General features: G+C 39.5%; 1 protein-coding gene across 3 annotated transcripts in view; it reads right to left on the reverse strand.

The window, feature by feature from the left end:
* PCGF5 (polycomb group ring finger 5) overlaps positions 1–22,300 on the reverse strand; it is a 518,064-nt gene that overhangs the window by 136,009 nt on the left and 359,755 nt on the right. For all 3 annotated transcript variants that reach the window (XM_044056919.1, XM_044056918.1, XM_044056917.1), the window contains exon 6: positions 13,083–13,237. In XM_044056919.1, the coding sequence (XP_043912854.1) occupies positions 13,083–13,237 (155 nt within the window). The remainder of the gene's footprint in view (positions 1–13,082; positions 13,238–22,300) is intronic.

The raw sequence follows: 22,300 nt of genomic DNA on the forward strand, positions 1-22,300 counted from the left end.
ATGTACACTGTGTGATTTAAATATGTGATCGATGTAATGCAATGGCTTATGTCATCATGTCTGATGGCATTTGATGTTATTGGGGATGTTATGTTTTGACAGAACATAAAAGAAAACAGCAAAAACTTGTCAGAGTGCTACAGAAAGTCAAAAACGCTAACAAAAATAAAACTATTAGCCTTTTTGTTCATAAATAATGCAGACCATCAAATAAAGAGACAAAATATCGAACACCAGTATATATAGCAAATTATCAAGACAAAACTGCCATGTGCTTTCACAATGTAAAAGAATCCTACATACATACATATTACACATACATATATATATATATATATATATATATATAAATGAATACCTTTGATGTTTCATGGACTGCAAGCATTTTAACTGCCGATGCTAATATAGACTGCTCAAGAACTATTTTATAATTCTAACAAAAGTTATTTATTTATTTACTTATTTATGTGCATTTTTTTACAAGGAATGTCTGGGCCATGAAAAGCTCCCTTTCAGAGGAGGCCCAAGCAGAAAAGCTCCGACAATTGTAATTTACAAGATATTTAGTGGTTTAAAGGTCACACAGTTTACCAAAAAAAACAAGCTACATGTCACTTACAGAATTCAGAGTACAAAAACAGGTCACATAATACAGGTTGCAGTCAATACAAAAGTAGCTAGAACATTTCAGGTAAATGAGTACATTTTAGAAAATACACACTAGAAAAATTACAGACAGTAGAAAAAAAGTATTAATTTAAGATACAGTCAATAAACAGTGAAGACGATTTGAAGGAACTATGTTCATAGGTTGACAGGAGATTACAAGCTAGCAGCTCAAGACACTTACAAGCCTAGAGCCTATATAACCTGATTTTACCCGACATATGGCCCCCTAAGTGCAAGAGGATGGTAAGGGTTTCTGCCTATGTCTTGAGTATCTTAGATTGCCCCTGTCCATAATGGACACAGGTACTACCCTAGGTATGAATTTGCGATTTTTCATCCATTGATCCAAACTGCATTTGAAGAGAGCCAAGGAAATCCTCTGCTTAACATGAACAGGAAGCCTGTTCCTAAGAATGGGCAATTTCTGAGACACATATATCTGTTTCATTAGCATGTTTTGTTTTGAGTCAATGACTAAGTTTAGATATCATCTGACCCTCATGCTATATGACTTGTGGATGTACAGCAGCTCCATCAGGGCTGGATTTGTGAGTGCCTTGTAGGACAAGCATAGGTCACCCCTTAATAGTACATAAAAGAATACATTATTTATAAAGGAGTGTTCTACAGTCATGCATTGAGGAACATTTTCACTTCAAGTAACAGGTTCCCTGGTTCGCTTCTCAGCTGGGGTACCTTTCGTGGGGCCTATGTTAGAACATCGAACATTTAGGTTGTCAAACACATAAATGTTGACACCTAAATGCCGAATGCTCAAAACCACGACCGGCCAATTACACAAATTTTTTCTTCATGAAAAATTTCGCTTGGCCAACAAAAAAAACATACTTCAAAACCCTAACCAATTGAGGGGCCTTCGCCCCCACACCCCCATAACTAAATATACCAACTCTGAGATAGCTCTACATCGGGGAAAAGGGCAAATCCCCGATGACGAGCAAGCTATTTTTTTCCCTGGGAAAAAAATTTGCGTAATTGGCCAGTCACAGTTTTGAGTGTTCGGCGTTTAGGTGTTGACATTTAGGCGTTCGACAACCTAAACGTTTGATGATGTAATAGGAACCCCCTTCTATTGGAATATGCATATCCTCCTTTTGAGTTTCCTCCAATATTCTAAAGACATGGGTATAAGAATCGGAGACTTCTAAACTGTCCACAGGTGTGTGTGAATGCATGTGTGATATATATTAAAAAAGGCCTGTCAAACTACTTCCACACACACACACACTTTGTCTAATAAACTCTGTGGATGGTAGTGGCTGTCCATATGGTTGCTGTGACATATATATATATATATATATATATATATATATATATATATATATATATAGGTGGACACTAAGGGAGTGTCATGGTGAACAGACTGAAAAGGACCACTATAAAAGATGTGGGCAAACATAGTACTGAAAAATTTATAAAGTCAAATAAAAATTAAGTCATATTTAATTTACTGAGGAGCATATAAAAAGCCAACAGTAAAGACAGATAGCTTTTAGTTTCAATTTTATTCATCCATCCATGTCGTGGGCATTTTACTCAAGAGCTTAGATATAAAGTTTAAGTACATAGCATCACTATGGAAGTTATGGGATGTTTGTGAACAGGTGAGAAATTTGTTCTTAAAGCGTACACATCTAGCTGGAGAGTATCACTGGAAAAGGGTTTTACGGGTGGACACAGTTGATACAGTATTCTGTGGGTTATGCTGACTTTGAGTACAACTGAGCCAGTTGGGAAACTCCATCTAATCCAGCTGATTGACACCTACGTAGTGCTGAGATCTACTGGGGAGGTTTAAAGTGACTCTAGCTGTTTTCTTACAACACTGCTCAACTTTTTCATTTTAGATTTATGCAACACTGCACAAGCTTTGTAATTTCAGGCTTGTGTAAGTGTGCAAAAATTGCAGTGCCATAGAGAAGACTAGGTGAAAGGTAAACAGATTCAGTCACTATGCAACCAACATCTGTTGGAAAGGTTTAGCTCTGTAGTGGTTAGCAAGATTTGTGTGTGTTTTCAGGTTTATATCACACCATCATATGCTCTAAATATCAAATGCGTCTTCGTCGAACCCTACTTGTCGAAGTCTTCATCTGTCAAATGATCATTTCAGCCAACTTGTTCCCATGGTACGTAACCAGTTGCCCATTATCAGGAATTTGCCCTTTTCCGCTCTGTGGTGCAATCTCAGAGTTAGTATATTTAGTTGGGGTGGGTGCAGCCCCCTACTAGAGTGGGTTTTAAAAATGGTGCTTTTTTTTCCGGTCGGTAGGTTGGCCATCTTGTTACTTACCGTGGGAAACAGTTTCACTGAAACGATTGTCTGACAGATGAAGTTTTGATTCGAAGATGTGATATAGACCCATGTTTTCTTAAATGTTTGATCAATATGAAGGCTAAATTTCATGAGTTCATCTATGAAGACACCAAAGAATTTTTGTATGGAGGATGGTGACTATAAGTGTTACCAGATGACAGCGGGCCAAAGTTTTTATACCCAAATGTTGTTTTGGTGTGAACAACATTAGCTTAGTCTTTTTTGGGGTTTAATAATAGACTTGATTTGTCTAACTATACTTTAATGGAGACGACGGAGTGCAGAGTCAGGGCATGGAGGTATTGCCTAACTATACTTTAATGGAGATGACGGAGTGCGGAGTCGGGGCCTGTAGGTCATAATATCGGTAGTTCAAATGATGGTAGAATCAGCAGCATATTGTATAAGGCTGGTGGGCCTGAAGCTGTAACTAGGTCATTTGTAAATACATTGAACATCAGTGGACAAAGGATAGACCCTTATGGGGCAACAGCAGGAGTGGGTACAAAGGTTAAGTAGGTGTTTTGCCACAATACACCTTAAGAACTATTGAGAAGACAGATTTTGTATCACCTGACAGCAGACTCTAAGAATCCAATGTGAGAAAGACTGCTTAGGATTCTGAAATGTGAGGCAGTGCTGAATGCTTTAGAGAGGTCTAATAATACAGAGGTGATATGAGTTTTCCTTAATTTTTATTTTGATATACTGCATCAAGAAAACCTAACATGGGAATGTCTGTGCTATGATTAGGTGAGAAGTCACACTGCATTGATGTGAAATGTCTGTAATTAAGCAGGTATTGGTCAAACTGGGTATGTACAAATTTCTGAAGATCCTTGAGGGTTAAAAATGGCTGCAAGTCTGCAGTCTGACAGGTCAATGAAGATGCCACTTATATGTATAGGTAAAATATAGTGCTGTTTTCAAATGTTACAGCCATACGCCTCTTTAAAAGATCTGTTGATAAAGATGGTTAATGAGCAGGCAAGTGCTTCTGCTGCTCTGGGTATTCTGCAAGTAGATTATCAGTTGCAAAGGCAGCAGATGTCAGTGGTCTAAAATGTTTCCTGATAACTGCTACCAGGACAGGTTTGCGGGAGAAGGCAGAGAGGAGGAAGCTGGTGATGGATCATATTTGATAATGGATACGGCTGCATTAATGAATTGTATTTATTTACTTACCCTTTGTTGACTGAGTTAGTCCCCCTAAGCTAGTGGCCCCTTTTCAGGGTAGACTTCTAGAGGTATTTATACTACTATGGGAAATCTGGCCAGGACATCAGAGAACTTGCCCTAGTCTTCAGAAGAATGAGTAGGCCCGAATTAGAAGTAGCGCTTCCTGCTTCTGGTCTGAGCATTTAGGCAGCTCAGAGAAGCATATGTTTGACATATGCAAGTGGTATTAGGACTAGCAGTAGTATGTCACAGCAATCGAAAGTGGTCGCGCTTTCAAATAAGATACGTACAGTCGATGACATTACGGAGAAGGAGAGATCTGAAGTGAAGGAAGTCGAGCAGTAGTATGTCACTGCAATCGAAAGTCGTCGAGCTTTCAAATAAGAAGATATGTACAGTCGATGACATTAAGGAGAAGGAGAGATCTGAAGTGAAGGAAGTCGATCCTTTACAAAAAGGCAGTTCGAGTGGACTTATGTTGAAGGCAGTTGAGGCTTCAGTTTCTGGATACCATATTGTTAAATCAGATGTTCAGGGAGAGGAAGACAGTGGTAGGAGGATAAACAAACCCTCCCAAGATTCAGAGATGGAATCTGAATGGAACTTGTTCTCTGCTGACAATCACGACATTCTTATTACAACCCTTCATTCAGGAGGGGTGCAGGATGACATACTAGTACATATGGCAGGGGAAGACTGAGCCTGTGGCAGGAAAGGATAGGAAAGGATTTGTCATGGGAAGAGACTAGGGAGAAAATTCAAAGTGATGAAGTACAGGCTATAAGAAGGGAGAAGGCTGGAAGTAAAAGAGAAAAAAAGAAATATGCTGTTCAGATTCAAAACAAAGAAGATAAGGAGATGGACAGGCATAACATCTGGGACACAGTTATAGTGGCTTTAGGTCTCAAGGGGCAGCTGGTAAGAACCTTTATATTGATTCAAAAAGAGACATACTGCAACATTTTCTTTGAAACTGTTTCTACACTAGAGACTTTTTTGGAGGAATATAAAAACAGAAAAGACATTTTCCATGGAGTAAATATGTTATTAAGTCTGCTTATCGTGAAACACAAATAAAGGTACATACACATTTCAGAACAGAAACAGACAAAGACTCTGTAAAAGAGAACTTACTGCAAAATTTCTGCAAAGACATTAAAGACGTTACAAAGGTTCTTGATAACACAGGACTGTGGACTGGGGGAATGAGACTGTAATGTTATACTGAAATTGGAAAATGATAAAGTTGTACATATTCCAAGTATGATAAATACTGGAGGTGACAGAGCTGTGGCGCAATATTTGGGGGCAACCGAAAACCTGTTTTTTTGTGGTAAAGCAGGACATTTTGTTAATAATTGTGAAAAGAAAAAATGTTATCTATGCAGAGAGTTTGGGAATAATGCAAAAGAATGAAAGACAAAATGTTATAAATGTAAGCAACTGGGACATTCATGGATGGATTGTAAAGAAAAACAAGAAGACGACGAGCGTACAAGAGACGTTATTATAAAGCAGAACGTACAGGGAGGTCAGACACACGACAGAACAAAAGAAAGTGAAGAAATTGTACGCGATAAATTAAATACATATACAAACAGCATAATAACAGAAAAAGAGACATGCGACGCTGACACTGAGATTAGTGATGGAAAAGACAAATGGAAAGTAGTTAAAAAGAAAACTTCTATTGGAAAGAGAGTAAGAGAGAGAAAAAGAAAAAATAGAAACGACTAGTTTAAACGAAAAAAGGAAACAGGAAGCAACACAGAGAAGCGAGTCAAATCGTCTTAGACTCTTAACAGTCAACGTTAACAGGTTAAAGAGCTTACAGAATTGGAGTAAATGAAAGGTGTAATACATGTGAAACATGTTATAATCATAGCGGATATGAGCTGTTTGACTAAGGAAGAACAAGAGCAAACAGAAACTCTATGGAAAGGAAATATAATATGGAATTTGGGAGAAAGAACTGTCCATATAGCAATTTTATACAGCAAGGCAGTAATAACATTGAATTGCTCTTTAGTTAAATTAGGTAGGGTAAAGGTAGTAGACTTTAGATGTAATTATAGAATTTATAGACTTATAGCATTTTATGCACCTGTATTATATAGAGAGAGAAAAAATAGTTCCAGGAAATACTCAGCTATGTGACAGTGAATATGGCTATGATATTGGCAGCAGATTTTAATTGTGACATAAAAAATGTAAGACGAAAAGACAGAACCGATAAGGGAAACTATGAAATGTGGAAGACGAGTTTTACAGAATACAAGTAAATACATTTACAGGAGAGGTAATACGAAAACAGAGATTGAGTATTTTTTTGGTGTCTACAACTATAAATATAACAAAAAAGACACAGTAGAAACAGGTTTTTCAGGTCATTTAGCAATTTGGACAGAGCTAGATAAAAATAAAAATACAAAAAGTAATTAAAAGGATACACAAGAAATTGTAGTGAGAAAGCAAAAAAATATTATATTGGAGTTACGGAAAGATTGTATGAGTATGAGGGAATTTTATAATAACTGGCAGAACAGTGGATGGTGTTTAAACAGAAATACAAAAAGATATGTCTACATTGTAAACTTAAGACATGAAAGAAAACCAATGAAAAATACAGGGAAATGCATAAAGATATACAAGAAGTTTTGGACAGAAATGACACAGTTTAATATGCCAAAGCAGAAAAGATGTACAACAGAAACCTAGAAAGAAAAAATTAGAGAAAATAAAAGAATTAAAGAGTTGTTATATAGGCAAAGGTATTCTTACAAGGTAAAAAAGGAATATGTCTCGCCATACTTAAGTAAGCTGGTAACGGAAGACAGTGGAGTTAAGAGGAAGATGAAACATAAAGAGGGATTTATTGAGACTGAACAGTTAAAGATTACGAACACAGTATTATATCATATCAAACAAATACTAATGAAAAGACAGTCTGAAATGGAAATGGAGTGAGTGGTTAAACAGTTTACTGAAGAAACAAATAAAGAAACTGAAAAAACAATTACTTTGTAAATTTATACTCGTCAGTAGGACCAGATGGTAAATAATATTTGCTGTATAAGAATATGGTCCTCTAGTTTAATAATACTGATTATAAGACTTGTATGAAAATGTTGCAAGTTGACTAGAAAAGAATATGGGAAAAATATTGGAAAAAAACATTTATGAAGTTAAAGTAACAGGATGTCAAGAATTGCTAATGTTTGTTAGAGAAATAGTGCACGATGTATCAAATCGTTGGAAGCATAGAAGGCATCAAGCAACAAGCGTGTAATGAGCGTTTAACAATACAGACACTAAGTTCTTTCATCCCATACATAAAATATTCATGGGACTTCATCAGAGTGTCTTAAAACTAAAAACCAACGATCTGTTTTATACGGGTTCCATACACTAGATCGAATTTTCTCTAATTCAAAATAGTGCATGGAATGCTCACTGCATCGAAAGTGCACTTATTCGAAAGTGCACTTACGCAAAGTTCAGTACAATGAACGGGTGTTGTACTGAACTTCCGAACAGTACTCACAGACCTTAGGGTTAGGGCACAGGTCATAGTACGGGCTATCCCCTTACCATGACCCGTGCCCTAACCCTAAGGTCCGTGACGACTACAGCACAGTGAAGGACATAGCAATGTCCTCCACTATGGTGCGACAGCCATGAACCTTAGGGTTAGGGTAAGGGGATAGCTTTAGTAATTATCCTCTTACCCTAACCCATGCCCTAACCCTAAGGTCCGTGACTATTACACCATAGTGGAGGACATAGCTTGTTTTTTATGTCCTCCACTGTGCTGCGGTGTTTTCAGTGAAGTGCAATTATGCAAAAGTTCACTTTCGTTAAAGTGAACTTTTGCAGAAGTGAGGCTTCCTATTACAAGTTCAAAGTAGTGAACTTTCGTTCTTGTAATAGGAATCCATTTTATACATACATCAGCCAGTTCAAACACACCTCATTGTACTATATGAAGAGAGACATCATTGAGCTCTCGGAATATATACTTGTGACAAACATTCTGAGAGAAATTGTGACACATATTTTGAGAGACATGATTGAGCTCTCGGAATGTGTGTCACAAGCAGGTATGAGGCTAGCATTGAGTAGCATTCTACTGTCTCCACGGATAATGCCACATTGCCAGCAGAAAATTATATGCTTTAACAATTGGCTTAGCTAATAGCGTCATTCTAAAGTGGTCAAATACTTGCCAGCCGAAGAGGACGTGGCTGACAGGCCATGCTGCTTTGCCAGGCATAGTCTTCACCTGTCACCACTAAGTTTTCGGATATTGACCAAAATATCAACCACCCCTATAGTGCAGTTTTTAGGCACTGCCAAATAGACAAGCCTTCCAACACAGCAAAAGCTACTCATGACAAGCTAAATGCATTGCTGCTCAATGCTAGGAGCCGAAACAAGAAACTGCACTCCCTAGACATGCTCCTCATCCTGGAGAATACTGACACCTGTTCAGGTTCAAAGCACTGGAAAGCACTCTGGCTATGCACGGCTATATCACCTTTCATAAATTCTGACCACCCACTGAACATGAAAGGGGTGGAGGTGTATCTGTCTACATAGAGGATAAAAACACCTCAAGGCTGGTCAAACAATATAACATGCTTGACTAAAAACTAACCATGGAAAAAATCCATTACCATATTCTTCTAGCCTACAGGCACACCACCATGAACCAGGAAATGCACACGACATACCTGAAGTTAGAAGAATTACTCACCATCCCGCCCAATACCATTCTAATGGGTGATCTTAACTACCACTCCATTAACTAGGAGGCATACACAGCCACAAATATGCAGGCCTAAAGAGTTCCTGACTCATATGCTCTGGAGCAGCTAATCTGTACCTCCACTAGGGTACAAATATCCTAGGTTGGGTACACATAAATATGGGTGAACACTGCACAACCCCCCTCCCCCAAGTGTGACATCTTCACTGGTAAGATCATATCACAAAGTAGTCTCCCCTGAAATAAAGGTAAAACTAGACCTCCCAACTAACTCCAAAAATTATTAGAAAATTTCTAAGGCAAACTACCTCCCATTAAGTGATGGCATAGCTAGTTTCCAAACTCTCCCATACCCAGAAAACACAAAAGCCTATGGAGAGGCATACATAAAAGTCCTGTACAACCATATAAACAGGTGCAAAGAAATAGCAGTGCCTGACTAAAATAAGCCCAGGTCAAACCGCAAAAAGCCACCATGATAGACCCCTGGTATTAATAGGTTGTACAACAAAAAGAAAATCCTGTCGAGAAGTAAGACGGAATGTGCACAACAGAACAAAAACCCTCCAATTAGTATAAATAGGTGAATCAGGGAACTAGTCAAGTCTGTGAAAGCAGACTTTGAAGCAAAAATAGCCTCCAAAGCCAAGGATAGCCATAAGGTATTTTTCAGTTTTGTCTGCAATCTTAAGAGCAATATCCAACAATTTTCGGAATTAGTTGAGGAATGTATCAGCTATACTTACCCAGAAGATATAGCAAATCTGTTGGCTGGTAAACTCAGCTCAAATTTCACCTCCCCGTCACCCCCAGTTCTCCCCAGGAAATACCCTCAACCACTCCCCTACCAATTATAACTAAAGAATAGGTTGCCACTGCACTCTCTAAAGCTAAAAACATGACTTCAGTGGGGCCTGATGATAAACCAGGCTAGCTTAAACAACTTGAATAAGGACCGATCAGGCCTATTGGGATCTCTATTTAACCACAGCCTCTGGACTGACTTTGTCCCAACACAGTGCAGGACAGCAACGGTCATCTCTCTGCACAAAGGGGGACCATCAACTAACCAAGGTAATTACAGACCTATAAGTTTGACTAGTCGTATATGCAAGGCCATGGATAGAATAATCATAGAACTGATAACAAATGGCATAGGAAATCTCCAAACACTGGACCCAGTCCAATTCAGCGTTGTCAATGGCAGGTCATGCCTACTAAATCTAGTGGACTTTTTTAAAAAAGTCACTATGCTATGGATGAGACTAAAACAATGTATATATTACCACCTATCTTGTCCTGGTCAAGGCATATGACACAATCCTTCACTTCGGTATTATTAATAAACTCACAAAACTGGGCATAAATCCTTACATCACCAGATAGATAGCCAATTGACTCATGGACAGGACACATGGTTAAAGTGGGTGAATCCAGATCCAGTAAAAAGGCCAGTTAGTAGTGGTGTGCCACAGGGCTCAGTGCTGGGAACACTTCTATTTGAAATATACTTCTCTGAAGTCAAGGCTAATGTAGAAGACTTCTGGAAGACAAAGTTTGCCAACAACTGCAAGCTAGGGGCAATCATCAAATCCCCCAATGATGCAGATATCCTTCAGGAGGATCTAAATCATACAAATGATTGGTGCCAGAGCCATGGCCTAAAACTAAATGCAAAAAAATGCATTTTCATACTCTTTGGGAAACCAAAGACGCAACATTTATAGCACACCCCAAAAAGTACACTCAGAGGTGAGAGATCTAGGTAAACAGATAGACATCAGCCTGAAATTAAGATGCCATGTGTCCACAGTGGTGAGGAAGGCATTCTATGTGGCACCGCTTGTTAGTAAAGATATGGTATCCAGATCCAAGAAAGTTACAGTCCCACTGTACTCAGCCCTCATTAGACCAATGTACAATGTGCCATTTGGCAGGTACTTGACTAGGTGCTTACAACAGCTGAAGTGACCCCAGAGGTTTCTCACACATAAATACAGGGAGTTAACAACATGTCCTAGGTAGACAGACTAAAAGCTCTATCCCTTGAATCTTTCTCTTACTGACTATGCTGACCTACAAAGCACTCACAATTCCAGCCCTGATAGAGCTGTTACACATCAGCAAGGCAAAAAGCACGAGGGTCTGCTAATCTAGGGGTCAAAACCTAGTCGGTGACTCAACAAAACATGTTGGAGGGACAGATATGTGTCACAGCAATTACCCATTCTTTGGAACAAACTTCTTATTCATATTAAACAGACCCCTTCCCTGGCCTTCTTCAAATGCAATTTGGATCAATACATGGAGAATCGCAAATTCAAACCTGGTGTAGTGCCTATGTCCCTTATGGACAGGCAGGGACAATCTGTAAAATACACAAGGTACATGCACAAAGTTATGCCCACCTTCATGCCCTAGGGGCCACATACTGGGAAATTCTTTGTTATACTGGCTAGGCTTGTAAGGGCTCTTAAGCTGTTAGCCTAGTAATCTCCTATGAATCTATGAACTTACATAACTAGCTGTGATGGGACCACTGACAGCTCTTCAGAGGTGTGCCGAACTGATGCTGGGAAATGGAAAGCAGATGTAGGAGAACAAGTAGTGCCCATGGCTGTTGATGATGCCTGAGAAAGTAAGACACAACTGAGCAGGTGACAACATGGTATGGGTGTCAGGTATAAAAGGGATGTTGTAGACCTTGTAGACACTGGCCACAGAGATGAAGAACAAAAACAAATAATTGAATGGTATGGAAGACTCTGATAAAAGACTGGAATCCCTAAGTGTGCTACTTTGTGTTCCCTAAGATGGACTACTGCTGGTCTGGAGGATGGGGATCCACTGATGTCCAGGGAGTGTGCAGAGATTCTGAAAATGCAGACCTAGTTAACATGGAAAAGGGCAGAGTAGAGAGTCAGAGAGATGTCCAATATCTTCGACACAACACAGAAAACAGGCATAACTGAGTTTCTTTCAGTTGCTTACAACCAAGAAAGAAATAAAATGTCATCCTGTCTAAGAAAACACTGAGCGGAGTACACAACTCTTGCACAGAGCATGACGCCTATAAACGCTGTTTTTTAAGAAGCTTTACATGCGACTCAGTTAAGTGGGATAACATGCTGAACCATACACAAACCATCTCAGCATGCCTGTGGCAAAATAAAAAAAACAGCACACAATGAATTGCGGTGTTAATACCTACTCAAACAGCTATGCAGGGTGGCTATGACACTGAAGCAAAGCACTGAAAGAAATGCTTTACTTTGGTTCTAATGGATAATCAGGACAGCAGGTGTCTAGGAGAAAAAAATGCTTGGTCATATGTGGGTGATCTGGGTACCTCTGAGGGAATACACCACCTAAGCAAAGGCTTGGTGGGCACTGAAGGAGGAAACAGTGCCCAGTACAAAGGACAGAGACTGAAATTCACTCTATGCTGGCAAACACAAAACATGACGAATTCCACCAGGTATCAGACAGATAGAAGGCTTCCCTTGCCTTCCATGACATTCTTAGTGAAGCTACTGTGTGGACGATAGTTCTGAATTGACATAAGTGCTTATGCTCATCAGCTGTACTTTCTTTGTACATTGTTTACTGATTTTGCTTATAAACAATCTCCTTCCAGATTCAAGGTCAAAAATGCATATTGATAGCATTCAACAATCTAGAATAGGTATGTGAAAGAGAAAAGACAGCAAGTGTCTGATGGGAATTACAAGAAATAAAAACTGAAGGTTATCCAACAACTGTGATATTACTACACATTCTGATGATGTCCCACCTCCTCTGTTGTTTTAGCATGTGTATAAAGTAATGCTGCAGATAAGCTGAGAGTCATTAAACATTTTTGAAATGATGATTGTCAACATCCAGTTGAACAAATGACATTATATGAAACAAACTGAAATCAAAAGGGGAGAAAACAATAAAGATAAACAGTGCAATAAAGATAAAAAGTGCTCAACTCCAAAACTTCATTCTGCATCTCAGAGCACATCTGGAAAGCTGCAAACTTTATTCTGAAGGTAAAACTGTACCAGTTACGACCTACAATAACATTGAGCAGTCACAAGGAGAACTGTGGTACCACACACTTTTACAAGCGTCACTACATACCTTTACTACATTGTCACCAGATTGTCCATTATTGCGCAAGCAGTCAAGGCATATTGCAATCTGCGGGTCACTTCTGTGATAGTCCTTGTCCGCACCGTTCTCATCCTCCTCTTCTTCATCTGTTAGCCTGGTCTTCTTGACTTTGGGTCCATCATCTGGAAAAGTGCGTCAGATGAAAAACAGACAACTCAACATTTGCTACAAAATTCTGAAAAGTATGACTAAAGATCCAACAGACTGCAGAAAAGCTGGCCAAATCATAAATTTCTAAATGGCAGTCTAACAAAGAAATTTGCAATGCTTAAGTAAAAATTACAAAATTAAACAGAACACATCAAGATATGGCCCAGGCAAATACCCAATACAACAATGCTTTCTTAAGGTGAACTAACACATACGTACAGACAGAGATTTAAAAACTAGGTTTGTATAAGGTTCCAAAGGTTTTACACCGAAAGTCAATTGTCTAAAGAATAATTTTGACAATCAAGCTAAATTCCTAGCTAAAACCTAATAGTAGAAAAATCATACTCACCTTCTAAAGAGGTCAATGAGACCTAGGCAAGAGTACTGAAGGATGGTACATTATGTGAGCTACGGACAGCCCTATAGGTGACAAAGAAATGCCACCTACTGTGACTAGCCCTGTTGGTTGAAGTGAATAGACTGGTTCATGTAAGAAATTTGGTTGTGTGCGTATAAATTAAATGTAAGCACAACGCATAAACACGCATATTTATATATATATATATATATATATATATATATATATATATATATATATATGGGTCTCCTACAGAATTTCGAAGCTTAAAACTTTGAAATTCATATGATCGAAGACCACATGATCGAAGTTTTAAAACTTTGAAATCCTGAACGGAGATTGGCATACAGTACAAAACAGGAGATTTCCCTTTTCCTCGCTGTAGTGCAATCTCGGAGTTGGTATATTTAAATAGGGAGGGTGTGGGGGCACAGCCCCCCCACATGGGGGGTGCAGGGGGGCTTGGCCCCCCCCTGCAAAAACATGTTTTTTGATGTGATGACTGCTTTTGGCGGGGGGGGGGTTCTTAATTTCGAGATTCCAAGATCTAGAGATACTGAACTCGATATTCTGAAACTCGAAATTATACACGTGTGTGTGTGTGTGTGTGTGTGTGTGTGTGTGTGTGTGTGTGTGTGTGTGTGTGTGTGTGTGTCTATATAGTGTGTATGTATATACACACACATACAAATACATACATACATAAACTCTGACAAAAACATCTGTATGTCATGAAATTTTTTTACAACGACACTTCACAACAGATACACTTGCTTAATGCAAGACTAACAGATAAGAGCTGCTAGCACCATAAAAATTCAGAAAATGCAGGTCCAGTAAAAAAATACTAGATGATTGTTCCACAGCTTTATAAATTATATTGTGACCATGTGTAACGAGAACAGGACTAGCCTTAAGCTAAACAACGCAAACAACTAAACAACTCAAACAACTAAACAACTCAAACAACTAAACAACTCAAACAACTAAACATCGCAAACAACTAAACAACTCAAACAACTAAACAACTCAAACAACTAAACAACGCAAACAACTAAACAACTCAAACTTATCCACTCATGCAAGGTTTTTCAAACCCTGTAGGTTTTATATTGAAGCATTCATTGCACGTTTAAAATCTTTTTTGTTTGTTTTACAATGCATTTCATAACCGATTCATTCATTGAAACACTGGTGACATGTATTTATCAAGTGATATGTTCTTGTCAGCAGCCACACCAGGAAGCTTTGCTTCTCTCTCTGTAGTAGCCCAAACAGCAATAAGGCACTGGGGTGTGCCTGCTGTCATTGCTGGCAGGCAGCCTCATAAACGTGGTTTTCACTGCATTTTAAGAAGACAGACAGGGGAAAAAAGGCAGGTGTGAGGGAAGCATCTAAAAAAGAAGAGAGGAAAGGGGAGTTACAGAGAGGGAGAGAAATTAAGCCAAACGAGTAGACACTAAGATGGAAAACTGCAAACCATCTGCAGTCTTTGTTACCATATAATTTTCTCCTTGTTTCATTCTCCCTATTTGCTTGATATATTGTATTAAAAGGGTCTATTTTCAGTCATCGAATGAGAAATCCATTGAACCTCTGTTCATCGAACTTAAAATATCGAACGTTCACTTCCGGGAACGTTCACTCATCAAATATTTTACCCAGTGAATGGAGCTGGTAGGCCAGCATTAGGAAATCTGCCCTTTTCCCCACTACTGTGCAATCTCAGAGTTGGTATATATAAGTAGGGGGATGGATGTAGCCCCCCAGCTGGGTGGGTTTGATATACTGTGGTGTATGTTTCAGTATGCATGTTGGCCCACTGTCTCTTTTCCCTAGGTAAAACAGTCGATGACTGATCTTTCGCTGAAGTGAACATTCAATGTTTTAAGTTTGATGAACAGAGGTTTAATGGATTTCTCATTCGATGACTGAACATAGACCCATATTACAGCTGTAAGCCAACATGCTACAATGACTTTTTTTTTAAATGAATCTGTACCCTAAAACTTTTACAGTGTTGTTTCTCAGCTGACTGCAGACCATACTAGTAAACAATTAAAGGAAATTACAGGCTATATGTGTATAGTTAAATGTAATGTGGTGCTCCTGTAATTTGATGATCATGTTCTCTCAAAAGATGATGTGGATATAGAGACAAGAGGACCAAGACTGCTTTCCAGAGACACACCTAAATTTTACTGAGGCAAATAAAAATGACACTTCTTGCACAGATATGATATGTTAACACATATGTTAGTAGACCAATTACCAGTTTATATGTTCCATGCTTATACATATTTCTTCAGTTAAGTAAAGCTACAATTCTTAGACTAAAATATTCAAATTTAAAAAGAAAACTGGCAAAATAGTATTTAAAAGAGAAATTCCTTGGTCAGACCACTGACCAGTTATGCAAACTGCCAAATAGTCTTACCACACAGTAGGGCAGATTCCTTAAGGATGGTGACAGGGAAATATCGCAATGGATGGGAGATCGCAGATTTACCCCAGGGATTACCTCAGTGTCACTGCTCGACAGAGGCACAGCAAAATAATGGGTATAGTTCCCCATACTAAAGGGGTGGCGTAAGCCACAAAACGATGGGCTAGGCTTATAAATGCCCTCGGGCAGATAGCCTAGTATGAACCTATGAACAGTATGCAACCTCTGCTGTCTACTATGCAAACTCTTGATGGACACTTTTTTGGTGTTTCCAGGCCCAGCCCAGTTTTTCACAGAGGTCATCAACTCCACTACCAAGCTGAGAACTGCCAATATCTGAGCACCTTTTTAGTCTGGATATAGTGTCAGGTCCAGATGAGTAAGCAGTGAATACTTCTAGAAACACAGCTTAATATAAGTAGCTGAAAAGTCCAAGGTCATTTTGAGCTGATATCATCACTATAATACTTCACTAACACACATCTAGTAGCTTATGTGCTACTGAACTTTCTACCTTGGGGACAATGGACTTTAGAAGCAGGTGACTATTAAAAAGTGAATGTAAAAGTTTCAGAACACTACACTAAGAGGAACTATTCAACAGCATTGATGGGGGTCCACAGCAATATGTGGGCTGCAAGCAGGGGAAGAGTTTATAAATGTACACTGGGATTGATGAGCTCAGTACAAACCCTTGTAAGGTGAGTAGAAAGGAATGATTGGCTAAGTTAGAATTGTGTAATTAACAGTTTCTCTTGTATGAATGTTTATGCTGACAATGGCTACTGTTTGTCATTTTATATTACATCTTGAATAAAAACACAGTGTATCGTTCTAAAAAATGTACTATGAACTTCTTCAGTTTTTCAGAAGGAAAGAGCTTACTTGATTTTTCTTAACAGGATTACAACCAGACATTAGTCATGACCTGGTACTATTTCTTTCTTATTTTGTGTTTGTTAATGCCAAGACTTATGCCAGCATTTGTTTCACTAATTTATATCTTGTTAAATTGCTTTCTCAATTATCATTTGCTACTTCCGGCTTCCTGAAACACATTAGTGTGATCAATACATATTTTTATTTGCGCACAATCAGACATCCGAGTTCTACACAGTCAGTAAAGTGACTATTCAGACACCTGAGGTATGCACAGTCAGTAAAGTTACTATACAATTGGTGAATACTGACATTCCATGTGTGAAAGTGAACATCTACTGTTATTTGATCACTGTTAAGCAGTCTTTGCTCTAGTATGGCACAACTAGTATGCAATAGTATGAAATAAGTATAGATATTTTTTTTGGGTTCAAATGTCCCATCAGACAGGTACTGTATCTAAATTCTGCCCTGGCTAGCAAAATAACCCAGAATTGCAACTGGTGTTATCACTGGATAAAATGTGCCAGTGTGTTAAGAAACCATTTTACATTACTATATTTTATCCAAAATGTCATCTTGAAGTTAGTGTTTGGTAATAATAACAGCTACAGAGTAGAAAGTAAACATCATTTGCTAAAACCAACTACTATTATGCCTATAAAAATCCAAATGTGTTGTTCATAGGTTCATAGATTATAGGTTCATAGATTAGTACTAAACTAACTGCCCTTGCGAGCCATTTTAATCCTAGCCAATAATCCTTTGTGAGACTCAAACCCTGCACCTTGTGTTTGCAAGGCAAACACCTTAACCATTAGTCCACCCTCCCAACCCCTTATTAGACGTAATGACAAAAAGATTAGTAAAAAATAACTTGGAGTTACTTATGTAGTAAACATGAAATGTCAGTTTGCAATGCAAACAAAGTTGTACAGCTATAATGACAAATCATTTACTGTTTCACAGTAGGACTTATGTTTCTGTAGGTGAAACTCACATCTTGCAAAACAAGCAATATACTGCTGCAACACTTGAAAACAAGCATGCAAAAGGTGGCATTTGTAACCAAGAACTGAACTTCTGTTAAGTGAAAAATCATATGGTCTATTATTCATGGTTTATGGAAAAGTCACAAAAATGACCTTTATCCTCTTACAACTGGCCATGTCACTTTATAACTATTAAACTGAAATGTGGACGTTACATAGTTGGGGCTCAATGCAGTGATAGAATGGAGTCTGTTAATATGATGTGGAGGTGAGTGCTGCTCAACACTGATTCACTAATGAGGCATCATTTGACCTTTTGGGGAAAAATGGAAAAGTACAGTTTTGTACCTACCATAAATGTAGATGTCCGAACAGGATAGCATCTGCAGTCCTAACAAATGGGTTGTCCTGTCGTCAGGCAGCCCTTCGGTCGGCCGGATTCCAAAGTCTGGGTCTGGCCTCGGCTGGTGTCGCACTTCACCCGACGTCATCTCTGCTGGTCTTCGGGTATAAAGGCATCAGCCGACGCCATTTTCCTCAGTGTTTCTTGCCCCAGATGCCAGTAGCCCTCTTGGATAGCTAAATTTTTGGGTAAATGCCAATGTTTCCCAAAAAATAGAAGGCAAACACAAAAAATATGCATGTATGTACATATATACAAACAAATACACCATAAGAGATCCCCCCCCAGCTAGCTATTAGGTGGGCAATACCCTAGGAGTACCACAGAGGGGAAGGAGGGTGGGTAATCCTGACTGCAGATGCTATCCTGTTCGGACATCTACATTTATGGTAGGTACAAAACTGTACTATGTCCTTCAAGGATGCATCTGCAGTCCTAACAAATGGGTAGAATACCATAGCCAAACTAGGGGAGGAGGAATAAGAATTATGGTGTACTTAGGATCCCTTGCAACACAGCAGTGGCAAACCCTGCTCGGGATCTAGAGTATAGAGGTAAGTTATAATGCTTGGCAAATGTATGCACGGAGGTCCAAGTAGCAGCCTCAATAATGTCCTTGGTAGCCATTCCTCGTAAGAAGGCTGTGGTAGTGGCTGTAGCCCTTGTAGAATGAGGCCTTATGTTCTGTGGAATTTGCTTTCCATGATAGGAGTAACAGAATCTTATGCAATTTCCTATCCACTTGGAGATTGTCTGTTTGGAAATTGCTTTTCCTGACATCGGCTGAGGCAAGAAAGAGTCCCCAACGGGGTACTTAGCTTTTAGAAGTCTTCGAAGTTGTATTCAGTAGTAGTAATCTCTGGATCTGACCGACCGGCACTTGCGAACAGCTTCTGCTTCGGGCGCCACGCGGCAAGAAAGACTGAGGAAAATGGCGTCGGCTGATGCCTTTATACCCGAAGACCAGCAGAGATGACGTCGGGTGAAGTGCGACACCAGCCAAGGCCAGACCCAGACTTTGGAATCCGGCCGACCGAAGGGCTGCCTGACGACAGAACAACCCATTTGTTAGGACTGCAGCTGCATCCTTGAAGGACATCTGCAAAAGCCTAGAATCAGACCTGGGAAATGTTAAGAAATTAATGAAGACAGTGAGATGTACATGGTCATGGGGAAGAATTAACAGAATGTGGGAAAATTTCAACTACCCCACCATTAACTGTGAAAACTACTCATGTACCAACTCTTGTGCTCAACGTTTTCTGGAATTCATATATTCCAACGCCTTGAATCAACTTATCCACACCCCCACCAGGGGCAGCAATATCCTAGACCTGGTCAATACTAACATGGGCAACCGGTGTTCCACACGAGAGGTCAATTCCTCATTGGTCAGATCTGACCAGAAGCAAATCATCCTAAACATTCACATCCCACCCCACCCCCATTAGGAAAACCACCATAAAACATTTCTCCAAAGCCAACTTCACGCTTCTTAAGACAGAAGTGGCAAACTTCACGACACCCATGCTGACGGACAACAGAGGTATGACTGCTGAATCCTATACAATTGCACTTTATAAGCACTTACACAAGTGCATGGATTGTGCAATCCCTAACAGAACCAAGATGCTATCCTCCAAAAAAAGGAAGCTAATTTGGTGGTCCCCTGCCATAAACAAACTCTACAGCAGAAGAAAGAAACTGTTGCAAAAAAGAGTAAAATCCCATGATTGGAGGAACTCTGTGGTCAGCCTCAGTAAGAAGCTGAGATCCCTCATAAAATCCTCCAAAGCTAGTTACGAAAACAAAATCGCTACTGATTCTAAAGACAACCACAAAGCATTCTATAGCTATGTCAAGAATCTCAATGGCAATACTCAGATCTGCTCTGAGTTACAACACAATGGCACTAAATATACAGAACCAACTGATATTGCCAACATCCTGGCAGATAGGTTCATTGCTAACTTTTCCCCTCTCTCATCCCCTAAACGGCCCATCTCTATACCGGAAGAATGCAAAGTTCCTGTAATCACAGCTGCACAGGTAAAAAACACACTCTCCAACGCCAAGAACACAGCATCCATGGGACCTGACAACATCCCAGGCTGTGTTCTACATGAACTACAGAATGAACTGGCACCCCACCTAAGTACCATGTTCAGTAATAGCCTCACCTCAGGCTTTGTGCCCACTGAATGGCGCACAGGAATGGTTATCCCACTCCACAAAGGGGGAGCCACCATGGACCCCGGGAACTACCGCCCCATTAGCCTGATGAGCCTGGTCTGCAAGGCTATGGAGCATATCATCATGGAACTTATAAACAATGACATTGGTAATCTCCAAACTCTGGACCCTACCCAGTTCGGGTTTGTAAAAGACAGATCATGTCTTCTAAACCTGATAGACATCTTTAAAGCGGTCACCAAAGCCGTAGATGAGGGTAAGGTAGTTCACACAGCCTATCTAGATCTCGCCAAGGCTTTCGACACAATCCTCCACTCTGGAATTATAGATTAACTCACTAAACTAGACATAAATCCCTATGTCACAAGATGGGTTGCCAACTGGCTCACTGACAGAACCCACACTGAAAGTAGCAGAGTCTAAAATCCAACTTCAGACAAGTGACAAGTGGTGTACTACAGGGTTCAGTCATAGGTCCTCTCCTGTTTGGTATCTACTTCTCTGAAGTACAGGCTAACACAGAAGGTCTTTGGCTAACAAAGTTCGCAGATGACTGCAAACTAGGAGCCATAATCAAAACTCCTAACGATGTGGACATCCTAGAAAAGGGCCTCACTGAGACAGATGCCTGGTGTCAAAGCCATGGCCTCAAGCTCAATGCCAAAAAGTGCATTGTCATCCCTTTTGAAAAAAAACAGGCGGTAGTCTAAAAAGCCATCCTTTCAGATAAAAAGAATTATTACTTTGAACTCCAGCAATCCACCAAAAAAGAACCAAAAAAGTTCTGGTCTACTATCAATAATCTACTTACCCCAGGCAAAGTAGTTACACCCAACCCACAGAATTTAGACCCTGATAATCTCTCTTTAACAGCCAATAACTTCAATACCTTCTTTACTACCTCCATACAAAGTCTAGCTAAACACTTATCTCCTGATGCTTCCCAACTCCTCTTAAGTAACACCAACAACTCCCGTCTTCCCCTTCAACTTCAACCCATACCCACCTCCTACATACAATCTCTTTTACAAAAACTTAAACTTACTACCCCCTCAGCAGATAAGCTTCCTGCTGAATTCCTTCAAGTAGCAGCTAAAGCTATTGCCTACCCTGTTTCTATCCTAATAAACAGATCCATAAAAGAAAGTACTTTTCCAGCAATCTGGAAGATATCACACATCATACCCTTACACAAAGGAGGCAAATCCACTGACCTTTCAAACTTTCGCCCTATAGCGCTATTATCTCCACTAGCTAAAATCATGGAAAAATGTATACACAAACAACTACTTAACCATCTCCTTCATAACAACCTACTAGCTAACACTCAGCATGGATTTAGACCTTCACATAGTACTACCACTGCACTACTTTCTTTTACCAACACCATCAACTGTAACCGTAACAACAACAAACTAACCTCTTCTCTTTTCCTAGACCTGTCAAAAGCCTTCGATATGGTCAACCATACACTTCTTCTACACATATTAAAATCCCTTGCCCTGGATTTCTCTTCCTTAACCTGGTTCTCATCCTATCTTGAAAATCGACAACAAGCAGTACTATGGAAAAACTCTCTATCTGCTCTACTACCTATCTCTTTAGGAGTACCTCAAGGATCTATACTAGGCCCACTCTTATTCTCTATCTTTATTAATGATCTCCAATCATCTATCCAAAACACTACCTGTATACAATATGCAGATGATTCTACCATTATTTGCACAGCTTCCACTCAATCTGAACTCCAGTCACTGACAC

Source organism: Protopterus annectens, chromosome 14.part0 (assembly GCF_019279795.1).
Source record: "Protopterus annectens isolate FY-2018-M chromosome 14.part0, PAN1.0, whole genome shotgun sequence".
Classification (NCBI taxonomy): Eukaryota; Metazoa; Chordata; order Ceratodontiformes; family Protopteridae; genus Protopterus; species Protopterus annectens.